Raw genomic sequence first — 15,914 nt, 5'->3', positions numbered from 1 at the left:
AGACGGAGGAGCCTGGTGGGCTGCAGTCCATGGGGGTCGCTAAGAGTCGGACACGACTGAGCGACTTCACTTTCACTTTTCACTTCCATGCATTGGAGAAGGAAATGGCAACCCACTCCAGTGTTCTTGCCTGGAGAATCCCAGGGATGGGGGAGCCCGATGGGCTGCCATCTGTGGGGTCGCACAGAGTCGGACATGACTGAAGTGACTTAGCAGTAGCGGCAAACATAGTCATTAAGACACAGAGCCATGCTACGCTTTTTAAACACAAATGATGGGGGATCTTTGAAAGTCCAAGTGGATTTATCATAAAGAACATTTATACCCCTGTTTACCCATTTATAAATGTTCTTTATGATAAATCCACTGGGACTTTGGTTTGATCCCTAAGTCGGAAAGATGCCCTGGAAAAGGAAATGGCAACCCACTCCAGGATTCTCGCCTGGAGAATCCCACGGACAGAGGAGCTTGGCGGACGACAGTCCTGGGAGTCGTCAAGAGTTAGACACCACTGAGAGACTGAGCGCAGACAGATGCACATTCAGTTATTACCTTTTGGAAGCCAACGAGGAAAGAGATAAGGAAGGAGGAGAAGACTGTGTCTGATGTCACCATGAGTGTGAGTGAGAAGTCAGAAGGAAGGTTTTGCCAGCTGAGGAACATGGCTGTTTCTGGGATTACAGGTGCAGGTCCTCTGAATGCCTGTGTGGCAAATGCGGGGCAAGGCCACATATCCAGTTCGTTAAAGTGCCTGTGTGTGCTTTGATCTCTCTCTCTAATAGGAAGTCGATGTTTATTGGTTTCTAGCAGGCCATTCCTTCATGCCATTTTGATCAGTCACATGATCAACAGAATCTAGTCCACAAATATTTATTTTGTACCTTATGTCTATAAAATACTAGAGAGATACTTTATGAAAGAAAAGGAAACAGAACTGAAGTAGGTTTAGAAGCTCTGGGCATTTCTGCAAATAGGTAATCACTGTGATCACATTTTCTCAGCTGATACTTGGTAGTTAACATTTAGTCCCTTCTTCTAATTAATACTGAGTTATTACAAAATGGTCTGTGATTCATGAAATGGTCAGAGTTCTCTCCTCTTCTGAGTATTTACAGCAGGAACTGAGATCCTAGATAGCTGTGGGACCGAGGAGTCTCCTCCCGCCCGCTCACCCTATCCTGCAGACTGGGGCTTAGTTGTCTCTGCAAGGGAAGTTTCTAAAAGGCCTGTGCTATCTGACAAACGGTCCAAAAAGAAATGAGTTACTTTGGCATTGGGGGCTCTTTACAAGGCACATGCCATGTGCTTTTCAGTGGATGGTCAGAGTCTATGTCTGCATCCGTTAGATGCAAGCCCCGTCCACTATCCTACAGATGAGGCCAACGCGGCAAGCCCACCCACCTTCCTCCACATCTAGAGACCACACCAGACTTCAGCTCAGGGAGCCCAGGCCTGGCACCCCAAGGCCCCACCTATGGCCCGAGATCAGGGAGTTCCTTTCCTAAAGCCCCATTTGAATGATTCTTTCTCTTTTCTCTTCAAAATTGACTCTTTTTTTTTCTAGTAATACATTATTACCATGCAGGTGTGACCTTTAGAGATGTTTGTGTTTCTTTCTCTCTCTCTTTCAAAAGAAGAACCATGAACCTAGTACTAACTGAATATTAAACTAGATCCCAGGTTCAGGCAGAAAAGTCAATTGGGTTTTATACATACCATGGTGCTTTTCACAAAACTATTGTGAGGTTGCACTTGGAGCCCATTACAGGGAGCATCCGTGTGTTATAATGATGCATTTGGCTCTGTTTCCTCCCTGGGGACAGGAGAACAGGCAGGCAGGGACTTCCTCACTGCTGGGTCCCCAGGGCCTGGGATGTGCTAAGCATTATAGAAATATTTGCTGAGTTTTTAATGAAAACAGTGAACAAATGGATTAATCAGTAAAGGACGTTTTTCTCTGAACTGCGCTCAGGTGGGAGCACTGTTCCCAGGGTAGGTGGGTTTGCTCTGTCGTTGATGTTCTGGACTTAAAGCCGGAGAATAAAAGTGTTCATCGAACATTGACAGCAGTGTGCTGTCCTCCGGGGAGGCGTGGGTCAGCAGCCCGGTTCCTTGTGAGGACTCACTTAGAACCTCTGCGTGCTTCACGACAGACTGTGTCACCTGTTTTCCAGCTCCGGGCGTCAGGTCAGGGTTTCTGTTTCATAAAGAATATCGCGGGAGGTGGAGCCCAGGAAAGGGAGTCAGTCAGCCGGCAGGCCGACACGTCACCTGCAGTCTCTGAAAAGACAGTAAATGGTCACCTTCCTTGTCTCCCAACTTTCTTATGGAACTTTATGGGAGAAGTCCCTGCTGGCTCAGTGGTAAAATCCACCTGCCATGCAGGAGACGTGGGTTCCATCCCTGGGTCAGGAAGATCCTCTGGAGGAGGGCATGGCAACCCACTCCAGTGCTCTTGCCTGGAGAATCCCATGGACGGAGGAGCCTGGGAGGCTACAGTCTGCGGGGTCACAAAGAGTCAGACATGACTGAGAGACAGAACAACAAAAGGCAAAATTTATGATGTATTCATTAGATGCTGAGCATCAGTAGGTGTAAATAGCTCGTTACGTGTTGTCTTTACCCTTGCAATTAGTATCAGCGTTATCGCTGTATTAATTTTTCATTGGAAGGTTTTTCCCTTTTCCTTGAGTCAAGAGACAGTAGTAACTCCGATACTTTAACTCATGGGGGTCCACAGCCACACCTGCCTGGTTTGCCACAAGCCGACGTGAAGTCAGTGATTTCATCGTAAAACAAAGCACCAACCCAGAATTACTCCACCACACGTCATGGTGGTAAAGATACTGTTCTGGCACAACTCTAATGCAGGCTTCATTCCTGATTACATGTCCCCTGTGAAGCAAGGTGCAGCCCACGTGTCGGCTCTGAGGACAGAGGCCAGGGCCGTCCGCTGCTCCGTCTGCAGATCCTCCAGAAACAGACTGACCGAAGTCCCCCGGCTGTGTCCCTGTGGGGGGTCTGTCAGCTTTTCCACTGAGAAAAATTATTGTTTTCCATGATTCCGCGTTTTCAGCTAAGTTGAAGCCTCCTGTTCTCAAAGCCTCAGGACACAGCTGTTTACTGCTGGACACCTGGTGGGAGGGAACCACCCTCTGCTCCCCATGTGTTTTCAACCTTCCGTCTTGTCTGTCCCCACAATCTCAGGACTTGACTGTAAATCAATCCTGTTGTTTGGTCATTTTGTTTACAGCCTGGCCCCTTGAACACTCAGAATTCTGTACTTACAAACTTAACTGATTCTCTATACCTTTAAAAGTTGCCTCATTCTTAGCTTTTCCTTGGAAAATCCAAGTTCTTCTTGTGCAAAGTGGGTTTTAAATATTTTAAATGGAAACAAGAAGTGTTTCAAACCATGAAACAGCTGTCATCACTTCATTTTACTATCTGCAAGATGTTAGATGCTGGCTAGACTGTCATTTCTTGCTAATTAACACACGGGAGGCGGATGTCTTTGCTGGTGGCCTGTCAGAACGTGTGCGGCCCACACGAGTTTCTGTAACTTCAGGGAAACCACTGTGCTCGTGCCAGGGGGACAAGACTTCTGCATCCTGTGTGACTTACACTTATGTTTTGAGACTGGCATTAATTAAGTGTCAAAGTAGCTTGAATCTTTTATGTTGAATCTTTGCCTTTGCCTTTGGTTCTCCAATATCCAGACTCCCATTTAGACATTCATGGGCTTGATTACTATAATTCCTTTTATGCTGTTATCTTTGAAGTTCTAATTGAGAGAGTGCAAAGAATTTAAGTGTGACTGTTACGTTCGAATAGAATGGTGAAGCCTGCCTTTCGAAGTATATTTTATCTTGATTATGTATTTGTGCTTGATACGATAGAACGCTGATTTTTAAATTTCCTTTTTGCCTTGCAAATGGCTTGTAAGGACCGAAATCAAAAACAGTGTCCAGAGTTCCAGGTGTGGAGGGATAATAAGGCGCCCACTGAAATAACGATGTGTTCGCATTTGAGATGACTCAAGGTCATGTGGAAGTATACACTGGGCAGTAGTTGATTTCATCCCATTCAAGTTGGTTTACCTCAAATAGAATGTGTTTCTCTGAATCCCCCTTCAGTAGGTTTGCCAACCCAACACTTTGAAGACCTACAGGGAAGTCTTTACGACGGAGTTCCTCTGCCTGTGTCAGCCGTTGAATGAGGTGGGCTTGTACTGATTGAACTTCGCCTGGAGGAAATGCTCCAGACCAGCAGCCACCATCACTCACCATCCCCGTTGGCTGCTCATGACTGTTGAGGTGCTCGAGTGCAGCTCAGATGTGGAGGAACTGATGCTTAATTGTAGTTTAGGTGTTTAGATATTTTAGAAGTTTGTTGTCATTTAGTCGCTGAGTCATGTCTGACTCTTTGTGACCCTTTGGACTGTAGCCCACCAGACTCCTCTCTCCGTGGGATTCTCCAGGCAAGAATACTGGAGTGGGTTGTCATTTCCTTCTCCAGGGGATCTTCCCAGCCCAGGTGGAAACCCACGTCTCCTGCAGGTGACGTGGTGGATTCTTCACCACTGAGCCACCTGGGAAACCTTTCAAAGTTCAGGTCGTTTAAACTTGACTCCTGGTTGAGCTACTGGACGAAGCTATCTGGAAGGTGGCCCTTCTCAGAGAGCCAGAATAAATCCCCGAGGTCTTAGGCACAGTCGTCGTCCAGGTGGAGACGTCCGCCCTCCTGTCGCTCAACCAGCAGGTCCGTGCTGCAGCCTCTTCCCACCTGCCGGCTCAGCGTCCTTCTGACCCAGGGCTTTGAGTCATTTCTTCAGAAAGAGTCCAAATGAGATGAACTCAAGCCCGCGTGTGCCTGGGAAAGCCTGATTTTCATGTGCCTCATCACTCGGCTCTAACAGAGAAGACCTAACAAAGTTTCCTTTAAGTGTCAACACTTTTAGTTCAATGCCATTTTCATAGAGATCTCCCTACCATGGCTCCTTCCATCTTGAGTAATGTAACGAGCCTTTCCTTGTGCCTGGAGCCTTGAATCGGCCTCAAAAGGCTCAATGGAGAAGGCTCCTCCTCATGCTGCTTCCTCTCACCGCCACTGTTTTCGCGATGAGTTTTGCCAACACATCTGATCCCTGAGACATAGGCAGGATCCAGACCAACTCAGGAAATGTAATAAAACAAACTGCATTTAATCTCCCCCTTGGACCACAAAACGGCCTGAAGACCTCCAGGGATTTCCTAGTGTTAGGCACTTGGTAAAAAAAAAAATCAATGTCAGGTTTTAAAACCAAAGGGATGTTCCTGCCTGAACTCAATTTAAAAAGAGAGAGAGAGAGAAGGGAGCTAGAACTTAACAGGCTGTCCAGCGGCTAACACTCTGCCGTTCCAATTCGGGGAACACGTGTTTGATCCCCCGTTGGGGAGATGGATCCCACATGCTGCCCAGCAGAGCCAAAAAAAAAGGCAGAGAAAGTAGTCAGGCCTTCAGGATATCTAAAAAAAGTTATCGTTTCATTTTTTACTTCAAAATTTGTATTTGATCACTTTTATTTAAATAAATTTTGAGATTGTTTAGAAATCTGTTTATTCATCTGCTCTTTGAAGCCGTACATACTTCAGTAGAATTACATTGCTAAGTTAAAATTAAAATTTTCATTCGTATATGAAGTGTCTGACCTACATGTAGAAAATGATAGACAATACAGCCTGTACCTAATAATTAACTCAATCATTATTACCCAAACTGTTCAACTGAATAATTGAATATTTTTCTTGAATGCATAAAAGGATATCTATAATTATTTATTTTAATCAGTGGCAGGAAATTAACATGATCAAATGCACATTTTTAATTCTTTCTTCTTCATGGTCTTCTTTTTTTTAATGTTTGACTGCACCTCGCAGCTTGCCCAATTTTAAACCCCAACCAGGGATTGAACCCTTGCCCTCGGCAGGGAAAGCACGGAGTCCTCCTAACCACTGGATCACCAGGGAGTTCCCTTTAATTCTTTCTTTACTGTATTTCCCAGCTTCTAATTCTAAGAACTCATTTAAGAATAAACAATTCAAAAAAAAAAAGAGTACACAGTTCTGCTCTACAAGTTGTAAGTACCAACATGTATTTTTCAGGAGACTGTACTCATGAATGAATATAGTGATATACCCATATTTTTTTAAAACTCTGTCTCAATGTTATTTTATTTATCTAAAATGTTTTATGTGCATTAAGCTCTATTTGCCCCAAACTGACAACTGACAGTTTTAACTCATTAAGTTCAGAAGCACTCAGCTGACCAGGAATGTAAAGGTGATGCAGCATCTGTAGTGAGTGGCCCTGTCCAGGGTCAGAGGGGGCCTGCTGTGTGCATGCGCCCGACTGGAGGCGCAGGGCCACGGAGAACCTATCTTAAAGGCCTGTCTCACAGTGCAAACTGCAAATCCCGTTTGACTTCTATACTAATGTGTCGGCATGGATCTGGTGTGTGCGCGTCTGCAACATTTATGTGTATTTTTCCATGTGTTTCTTTAGCTTGTGTTAAGTTATTCACAAAACATTAGGTAGCAGCTGCTATTTCCATTAGGTGTATGTGTTAGATTCTCACTGGGGCCATTACAAGGGGGTCAAGGGACAGTGACAGGTATTTTCAGGGGCTGCAAACTGCCCCAGAGAAGCCATACTTCCCTCAGCCAAGAAGGGGGTGGGGGACCCACAGGCAGGAATCCTCACGGGTGCAGCCGGGACTCTCCTTGGCCCCTGGTGGCTAAATGCCACTGCAGATGTTCTCAGGGGAGCCCAGTGTTCTGGGGGGACATCACATCCACTCTGGCCCTAAGAGCAACCTCGGGGGCCCCCCCGACACAGTGTGGAAACAGCACGAACGCTTCCTTTAGTCGCTGTGCCGCCCCTCCCAGCTTGAGTATAGACTGTTCTCTGCTACCCTGGAGACAGACTTCTTGTTGTTCAGTCACTAAGTCCTGTCTGACTCTTCGTGACCCCATGGACCGCAGCACTCCAGGCTTCCCTGTCCTTCACCATCTCCCGGAGCTTACTCAAACTCATGTCCATTGAGTCGGTGATGCCATCCAACTGTCTCATCCTCTGTCATCCCCTTCTCCTCCTGCCCTCAATCTTTCCCAACATCAGGGTCTTTTCTAATGAGTCAACTCTTCACATCATGGGGCCAAAGTATTGGAGCTTCAGCTTCAGCACCAGTCCTGCCAAGGAGCCCCCTTTTAATTAATTTGTTAGGAAAATGTGTTGTCCCACTACATTTTTACAAAGAAATAACTGTATAAATTCACATTATCACCCTGTGGCAAACGCATTCTAAGTTGAGAAGATGTGATAGTGGATTTTCCTGTGACCGTGGAGATAAACTGCAACACTGAAAATAAGACATCCAGACAGGAAGGCAGTTTGGTTGCTTTGTCAGATTTCCAGTCTCAGTTCATCCTTTTTAGCAGGTGAAGGGAGTCCCTGAAGGTTGAGCGGGACGCGGAGGTGAGCTGTGCTGGACGTGGGCTTTGTCGCGTGAAGGGCCTTGGCCCGGCTTCCTGGCGTGTTTGTTGTATGACAGCGTGACAGTCCTCGCGCACGTGTCCTCGCTCCTGGGGAGGTGCACGCGGCCCGGAAGCCCACACATCTGCGTTTCTGCTGCTGCTGTGCACTCACCTCCACGCTGTGAACATAAACACAACTGTGACAGCGTCGCTTTGAAATCTGTGCTCCTGGCTTTCTCGGTCACCTGCACGGCCACCGCCAGGCGCTGGAAGGCAGGGGGCGTTTCTTCAGAATCAGTTTTCTGCTTAAGAGAAGCAACGAGGACCACCACCACCCTCCACTGTAGGATGAGGTCTGGGTGCTCAGCCACAGTCACGGCGCAGAGCTGGGGAGCAGGGGACCACCTGCTCTTGGCGGGGTCTGCAGACACGGTGTCGAAGGATAAAGACCTTCCTTCATAAATGAGCTGTGCTCCCTGCGTTCCCATGAAGACGCTGCCAGCTCCCAGTGTTTAACGTGAAAAGCTGCCAGTAAGCTTGCTTCTCGCCCTTCCCCATCAGTTCACGTGTAGATACTGTGCTGATTCCCTTGTCATAGCGATGTTGTGAGCGGTGGAGAAAAGGTCACTAAGAAAGAAGCAACACGTGATATGGGAGAGGTGTGGGGGAGCAGTGAACACACTCTGGACAGCCAGCCGTGTCCCGGGTCAGGAAGGCGGGCCTCAGCCTTACCCCACACAGGGAAGGAGGAGCCGTTATGGAAAGATCTGGCCACCTGTGTCCCTTCCCGTCACAGGGGAGCAGGGGGGCCCCACCGGAAACATGAGGTGGCGGCCTCACTTGGGTTTATTTCTGAGCTGATCATCTGCGTGGTGGGGCCTTCCTGAGCCCGGATAACATCCAGCAGCACCCCTGCCTCTCCCCTTCCCCATCGTAACCACCAGGAGTGTCCCCTGATGTCGCCAAGGTCCCCTGGGAGAGAGAGGCGCAGGTTCTCTGGGCTGAGCACAGCTGGCTGGCACTGCAGAGGGTCTGCGATTCCCCAGACGGGGATGGGGGGCAGGGACTTGTCCGGGGCCCCCATGGTCCCCGAGAGGGTACAGCCAGCCAGCCTTCCCCAGGGAAGCAGCAATCTGGGGGCAGAACAGTGCGAGACCCCACTCCCTGCCCGCTGTCCCCTGCACCAGCTCTGCTCAGCTGATCCGTGAGACACAGGACATCCCTGGTTCCCGAAACCCCAGCCCCCAGTGCTGCTGAGTCAGCGAGTCAGGACCCGGCTGAAGGGAGCTGGCGCTCTTGTCCCCAGGGCCAGCAGGGCACTCGCAACCCCTCCTGCGCCTCAGAGCCTAACTCTCCCCAAAGGGTCCTGACGATGTCCAGCCTCAGCTTGCGGTACCCAGACCCTCGATCATTCCAGATCCCAGGGTCTCTTCTCCACCACCAGCAATCGCAGTGAAGCCTGAGCTGCTCTCTTATCTTACTGAGAAGCCCAGATACATTCATAGGTTTTTTTTTTTCTCTGTGGCCAGAAACAACCTCCTTGAAGAAGGTGGGTTTGCTGTGCTTTTTGCATTTCCCTTCTCCTGGAACAGTCCCTCTGTTCTGCAGTGACTAGCCCAGGGAGGGGCTTCCTGGATGGATCAGCGGTAACGAACCCACCTGCCAAGCAGGAGATGCAGGTTCAATCCCTAGGTTGGGAAGATCCCCTGGAGGAGGGGATCCCCACTCCGGTATTCCTGCCTGAGAATCCCATGGACAGAGGGGCCCATCCTGACTCCTAGGAGCTTGTATCCTCAGTGACCTTGGCCCCATGGTGATGATGCTGGGGTTTCAGCAAGCTCACTAAGTCCTGGGTTTGCTCCAAGGAGGCTTGCAGGGGCACGACTGTAGGTGGGTGCGGGGGGTTGAGGGGCTGTGGTGAACCGTCTAGGGGTCCCTGAAGCTTTGTGAGCTCCACAGGAACAGGACTGACCGCGGGGCCTGTGCAAGAGTTACCACAGGGCTGGAGGGGACGCACCACAGTTGACTCTGACCAGATGGACGGAGGTCTTCTTAAACCGAAGGATGTTAGCCACTTGAGCACCATGGGTGGACAGGCCTGGTGAGGAGAGTGAATGTGCCTTTAAGAAGCAGCTTCAGGCAGAAGGGCCCTGCCCTGTGAGGTGAGGAGCCCCCCACCTCGGTGGAGAGGTCCCCCTGCTGCTGGCAACACACCCTCTGGGCAGAAGCTTCACACTCACTTCACAGTCAGCTAGTTGTCAGTGCTGGAGGTCGGAAGCTTGGGAATGCTTTCTCAGACATCAGAATCTCCCAGAATAAAAACCTGGAATAAAGTCAGTTTTCAATAATTTTCCTTTTGGGGCTGATGAGCATTAGGGGGCAAGTCTTTAAAAAGACTTATTTTAGAGGTTTCTCTGTTGTAGACACTGTTCAGAGTCCGTTTTTCTAATAGCCTTCTTCCTACCTTTGTTCTCTACTCAACGTGCCTCTTTCCCATTCGCCCTTTTGAAAATGTGTGCATTTTATAGATTTTCATGTGCGGTTTTTATGCCTTTAAACTCAGATCCTCCTGACGTGATAAACTCACTCTATTTTATTTGTTGATGTCCATCTGGGTGACACTTGATGCTTTATTTCTTCGGCAGATCCACTCACACAGATTTAAAAGTCACTGGCGGGGCAGCTGCGGCTTGGGAGTGCTGGCTGGAGTCCCCACAGGCGGGAGAGGAGTTGGCAGTCTCCACGGGCCACAGAGCACTGACCCGTGGCCCGGGTCTGCAGGCCCTTAAAGCAGGGCCGTCCCGTCTGCCCCCGGGGAGGGGGCCGCCCCCTGGGCTGCCCGCCGGCCTGTATGGTCCCCGAGCCAACTGCCCTTGCTCACCTGCCGCCATTGTGGGTGCTGAGTTTGCTGATGATGAGGCTCCCCCCAGGGGTTCCAGCCAGTTCCTCCTTCCAGGGGCAGCAGCACAGCCGGCCTCAGTGGGAAGTCCACCCCCATCAGAGCAGCTGTGAGGTTTTCCTGCCGTGAGAATCAGGACCACCCGGGCCCAGCACATACAGCTGGTGAGTCTGGACGCCTCCTAAGGGGCGTTCAGTACCGTTTCAGGTCCAGCTGCGCTCGTTCCCTTCAGTGGATTTCCAGCCCGTGGCCTGTGTGGAGCTGCGGCGGGGGCACAGGGCGCAGGGGTGAACAGGGTGGACATGGAGACCCGGCTCCCTGCTCCGCCGGCCCCACGGTTTATACCCGGCGAGCCTGCGCTCGCAGGGAGCAGCCAGCCTGCCGACTTGTGTGTCTTCTCTGTGATGAAAATAATGCCTGTCCACCAGAAGCACTTGTGGAGCGCACAGAGAGCCTTCCGCCACGCCGTCGCTGATGATGGTCGTCGTCAGAGTGTGCTTCTAACTTCTCTTCCTTCCCAGGTTTTCTGTGCAAACACAGTCCATCTTGGCCTGGAGAGAACCGCGCAGGCCCTATGGTTCTATCTCCGAGTATAGAACGAGCCCCTCTCCTGGTGCCTGACCTGCGTGAAGACGGTGGCCTGCCCTCTGTCCTGCTGAGTCAGAAGTCACCTATTCTGCCTGATTTGGGGGTGTTTTCATAACTTTTCACTATTAAACACACGTCTGCGTAGACGGTCTCTGAGCACAAAGCTTCCCCCACACTCTGCGTCCTCTCAGGCTGGACACCAGGGGAGCTGTGCCTGACAGCTGGTGGGTGCTGGGCGGGAGAGCAGGCTCGGCGGGCGGCACCCTGCTGACCGGCTATGTACCCCTCGCAGGCGTCTCCTACGCCAGCTACAAGAAGACGCCGCCGCCCGTGCCCCCCCGTACCACCTCCAAGCCCTTGATCTCGGTGACAGCGCAGAGCAGCACGGAGTCCACGCAGGACGCCTACCAGGACAGCCGAGCCCAGAGGGTGGCCGCCTGGCCCCCGGACGGCCGCGGCCTCTACAACTCCACGGACAGTCTGGACAGCACCAAGGCCATGAGCTTGGCCCTGGAGACGGCCGCGGCCCAGCGCCACGCTTCCGAGGGCCAGGGAGGCGCCACACGGACCGGCGACAAGGCCATCCTGGCGTCCAAGGCCGAGGAGTTCCTCAAGAGCCAGCGCTCCTCCATTGGGGTCCAGGTACCTACCCGCGTGCACGCCCTCCCCCCAGTGACATGGACCGGGTCCTCGTGGGGACCCTGTAGGCACCCAGAGTCTCTGAGCCCCAGCTTTCAGGAGAAGCCAGTGGCAGGTACAGCGGGCAGAGGACCCCTAGGCATTTCCAGGGGCAGCCGGCAGCATGGAGAGTGTGGAGATAGGTTATTCTGATGCATAAAAAGGAGGGTTTGGGGTTGAAGCCCGATCTTTCTAAAGCTTTTTAGTCTTTTGGGCTTTGGGACCAAAAGTGAAGGACTGGGAGGCTTTTTGCAGGAAACAGGAGCACATCCGCTCAGGGGCCCCAAAAGTCCCCATGCCAACCCCTGGGTACCCACAGATTATTCTTCTCATTCTCTTCTGATCACCGAGAGCCAAAACAGCTGCCCCTGTGCCGACACCCACCACCAAGTCCACTCGATTTCCAGGAGGGGAGGGACACAGCACCACCCAGCTCCCGCTCAGGAGTGGGGCCCAGGACTGGCCTCTTGGGGACCACCTGTCTGGTGGCCCCAAGCCCAGGCAGGGTCAGCAGCCAGGCAGGTCCTCGGCAAGTCCGGACACCTCCGTCAGCCTGAGTCCTGTGGGGTGCTTTAAAAACCCTAGGCCTCCCTTGCGCCACGGAGGAGGGCCCACGCATCGGCAGGCATGAAGGGGGAGCCTTGTCTCGGGCGTTATGGGCCGGGGGCGGCAGGCTGCGAGCTGACCGCTTGGCGGGTCCCCTGAACCCGGTCTCCACACTGTGGCTTCGTTGTTTTGTTTAGGATTCTGAATTCCCAGAGCATCAGCCATACCCAAGGTCAGATGTAAGTACCAAAATATGCCCCCGAGCCAAGTACGCATGAATTTTATTTCCTCCCTTTCCGGGTTATTCATCCTCCGCTCTCGTCGCCTCTCTGTCCTCATCTATATGCCAGGCTCTATGCTAGGTGCTCCCGTTGTCGCGGGGACCCTTGCATCCCCGGAGACACAGTCAGCCCCCTCCTGAGGCCACAGCTGGGGCTCTGAGCGCCAGTGACCCCCGCAGCCACAGCCGTCTGGGCCAAGGTGCTGGCCCGGGTGCCTGCTGCCCTCAGGGTCTCTGCCTTTACAGTCACGTCTGCCGAGGAGACCTGTGAGGCCCCCAGGCTAAGAAGGTCACCTCCCTGGGCGCCTGTGACCCTGGTTTCCCACCTGCCACCTTCCACAGGCTTCCTCTGGGCTGCCCGCGGAGCCGCAAACAGGGCTGGAGGGTCAGGTTCCCATTTCTCTGAAGACAGTGGGAACATTCCAGACAATCAGATGCTTTCAGATAGTCCCAGAAGCCCACAGACCTGCCTTATCCCCCTCCCGCGTCCAGTCACCCCCAGGAGCCGCTGACACCCTGCCGACTCCACACCCCATCTGCTTCCAGCTGCGGAGCTTCGCCCCACGGACCCCCTTCCACAAGCCCCTGCAGACCCCCAGCTGCGTGTCGCAGGCGGCGGGCGCACCTGCCCCTCTCGGTACCCAGCGCCTAGCACAGCGCCTGGCACATAGCAAGCTCCTGGTCAGTGTCGGTGGGCGAGCGTGGGCGAGTGTGGGCGAGCGTGTGAGTGCAGGGGCTCGCTGTCCTCCCGGCGGCAAAACAGTCACAGGACGACTGAGCGTGTCAGCTCGGGTGGCCCAGTGGGGTGAGCTGGAAGCCAAAGAAAACGTGACCCAAGGAACTCGAGCGACAGAGGAGGGGGGGGGGGCGCCATCCAGGAGCAGGGGGCGGTCGAGCTGATGGAAGGACCACTGCACACGCCTAGAGAGCTCCTGGGAAGTGCTGGAGGATGTCGAGGGCTCAGGGCTCAGAGCAGAGCGGTGCGGAGAGCGCGGCCGGGGGTCGGCTTGGGGACCCACGTGGATGCACCACATCCGCGCCCAGCACCCCGGGCTCCCCCCATCCTCACGGGAGCCCCACCTGCCCACAGGGGCCACGTCCAGTCCGGAACGGGGAACCCGAGGCTGGGGGCCAGTGATGGGAGGGGGGACCCCAGCGCACAGAGAGGGATGACTTGAAGGGCATGCCTTGCCCCACACGAGCCTGCTCTGGCTCACCCATGACACCACGTGGAGGACAGCTGACCCTGCCCGTCACCCTGTCCTCAGCCTACAGCGAAGGCGGCGGGTGTCCCAGTGTCCGTCTGGCACTGCAGGGACAGTTCCCGCTGGGCTGCCGCCCAACCTCCCAGGACACAGCATCCGGGATACCTTTCATTTTACAAACACCGTTCTTCCCACCAAGCAGGGGCCCCTCCTGCCTGTACCTTCCCTGGAGCCCAGGCCCGGGAGAGGGGCTGATGTGTGGGGTCCTCAGCTGAGCCCACAACATCCTGCCCCAGGCCCTGCGGGTCGGGCTGCACCCGGGCCTCCTGGTGAACTGCCCTCTCACCTGGACACCACATCTGGCCCTACCTCATTTCCTCACAATGACGGTGACACCAAACGATTTTCTTTGTGTTCATTTTGTTTTTATCTGTGATTTGTCTGTTGTTGCAGGGTTTCTACATTTGTTTTGTTTGTGCGTGTGTGTGTGTGTGTGTGTGTGTGTGTGTGTTCCCAGGTCCTGTAATGTGGTCTGATGTCCAGGGGTCCTTCCATCCTGTCTGCCTCAGTCATCCCATCTAAAATGGGAGTGATGCCCACTCTGTGATATCATAGGTGGTCACTGGGTTTAAATGTCCTCCCTGAGGCTACACCCAGGAGTCCTGGGCAGGTTACATTCCCCCGAGCCCCCCATCTTCCTGCCTGCTTCTGCTGGGGCTTCCAGCATCTCACAGGGCAGGGGAGGCAGTTCACCTCTAACTGTTGGACTCACAGTAGGTCACCAAGAAAAATGTGGGAACTCCATGTGGGAGCAACTCACCCACTTTGCTGTAAGGACTTTGCAGGCAGAGTCTAAAATGAGCTTCCTTAGAGCAAAAGCCTGAGATCAGAGCTCAGCCGACATTCTGCTGACAGCCTCCTGCTTTCTGGTCCCTCCAGCTGTGGGTGATCAGCCATGACTTTCTGAAAATCTGGGCCATACACATGTTCACTCACTTGTCACACATGTGCTGCACACTTGCACACTCTCACATGTGTGTGTTCACAGGTACACACGTGTGCTCACATGCATAGACACTCTCATGCACACATGAGCATGCACATGCAGAGGTGTGTGCTTACATGTACACATGTGTACTCACATGTATGTGCACATGCATGCCCACAGAAGTGAGCTCATGCATATGCACTCATGTTCACCCCATATACACACATGTGCATGCACACACATGCATGCCCACAGAAGTGAGCTCATGTGTATACATATGCACACTCACATGTGCACTCTCATATACACACATGTGCATGCAGATACATGCATGTACCACAGATGTGCACTCACATGTACAGATATACACACTCTCACATTTGCGCCCTCATGTACATACATGTGCATGTACACACATGTGCATGCACACACAGGCATGCCCACAGATGTGCACTCAGGTGTACCCATGTGCACACGTCCATGTTTGCACTCTCATGTACACACATATGCATGCACGCAAATGCACGGCCACAGGTGTGCACTCACATGTACACGTGCACACTCATACACATGCACTCTCATGCACCCTTCCCCCGCTCTTCATGGCCCATGGCTCAGTGTCAACCCCTCTGTCATGGCCCAGGGACAGGAGGCGAGTGCTCCAGGAGCCCAGCGCCCACCACTCACGTGGCAACAGGGAGGATCCGTCCCCATTCACCAGCAGGCACCTCCAGTCAGCACCTGCTTCAGAGAGGTCACTCACATACACAGGTTCTGCGGACTTCATCTTTCTTCTCCATGCCCAGTACACCCTTGCTGTTATTGTTTAGTTGATTAGTTGTGTCTGACTCTTGGCGACCCCATGGACTGTAACTCACCTTTGCTTCTCTGTCCATGGGATTCTCCAGACAAGAATACTGGAGTAGGTTGCCATTTCCTTCTCCAGGGGATTTTCCCCACCCAGGGATCGAACCCAGGTCTCCTGCTTGGCAGGAGGATTCTTTACCGCTGATGCAGGGAAGCCCCTAAAACACCATGGCTCTTATAAAAATGAATATGTACATATATTTCTCAAAACTTTTCTAATCCTTTTACACTTTTCATCAGAATTTTCTCTTTGGAAAATATTCCTTTGATTTCCTTCCCACTGTGCAAAATAATAATTCCTTTTCTTTGTCCTAAATTTGATTTTCCCCATCTTCATAAAGCTCTCCCA

At 52.4% G+C, this 15,914-nt stretch overlaps 1 protein-coding gene across 7 annotated transcripts in view; it reads left to right on the top strand.

Moving 5' to 3' along the window:
• Positions 1-15,914, top strand: part of DLGAP2 (DLG associated protein 2) — a 620,511-nt gene that overhangs the window by 581,353 nt on the left and 23,244 nt on the right. For 6 of the 7 annotated variants that reach the window (XM_070460165.1, XM_070460161.1, XM_070460162.1 and 3 more), the window contains 2 exons: positions 11,294-11,643; positions 12,423-12,464. In XM_070460165.1, coding sequence (XP_070316266.1) covers positions 11,294-11,643; positions 12,423-12,464 — 392 coding nt within the window. The remainder of the gene's footprint in view (positions 1-11,293; positions 11,644-12,422; positions 12,465-15,914) is intronic. The other variant, XM_070460164.1, reaches the window with a different exon arrangement.

Source organism: Odocoileus virginianus, chromosome 32 (assembly GCF_023699985.2).
Source record: "Odocoileus virginianus isolate 20LAN1187 ecotype Illinois chromosome 32, Ovbor_1.2, whole genome shotgun sequence".
NCBI classification, from domain to species: Eukaryota; Metazoa; Chordata; class Mammalia; order Artiodactyla; family Cervidae; genus Odocoileus; species Odocoileus virginianus.
Note: the sequence above shows the minus strand (reverse complement) of the source record. Positions and strands in the feature narration are given on the sequence as shown.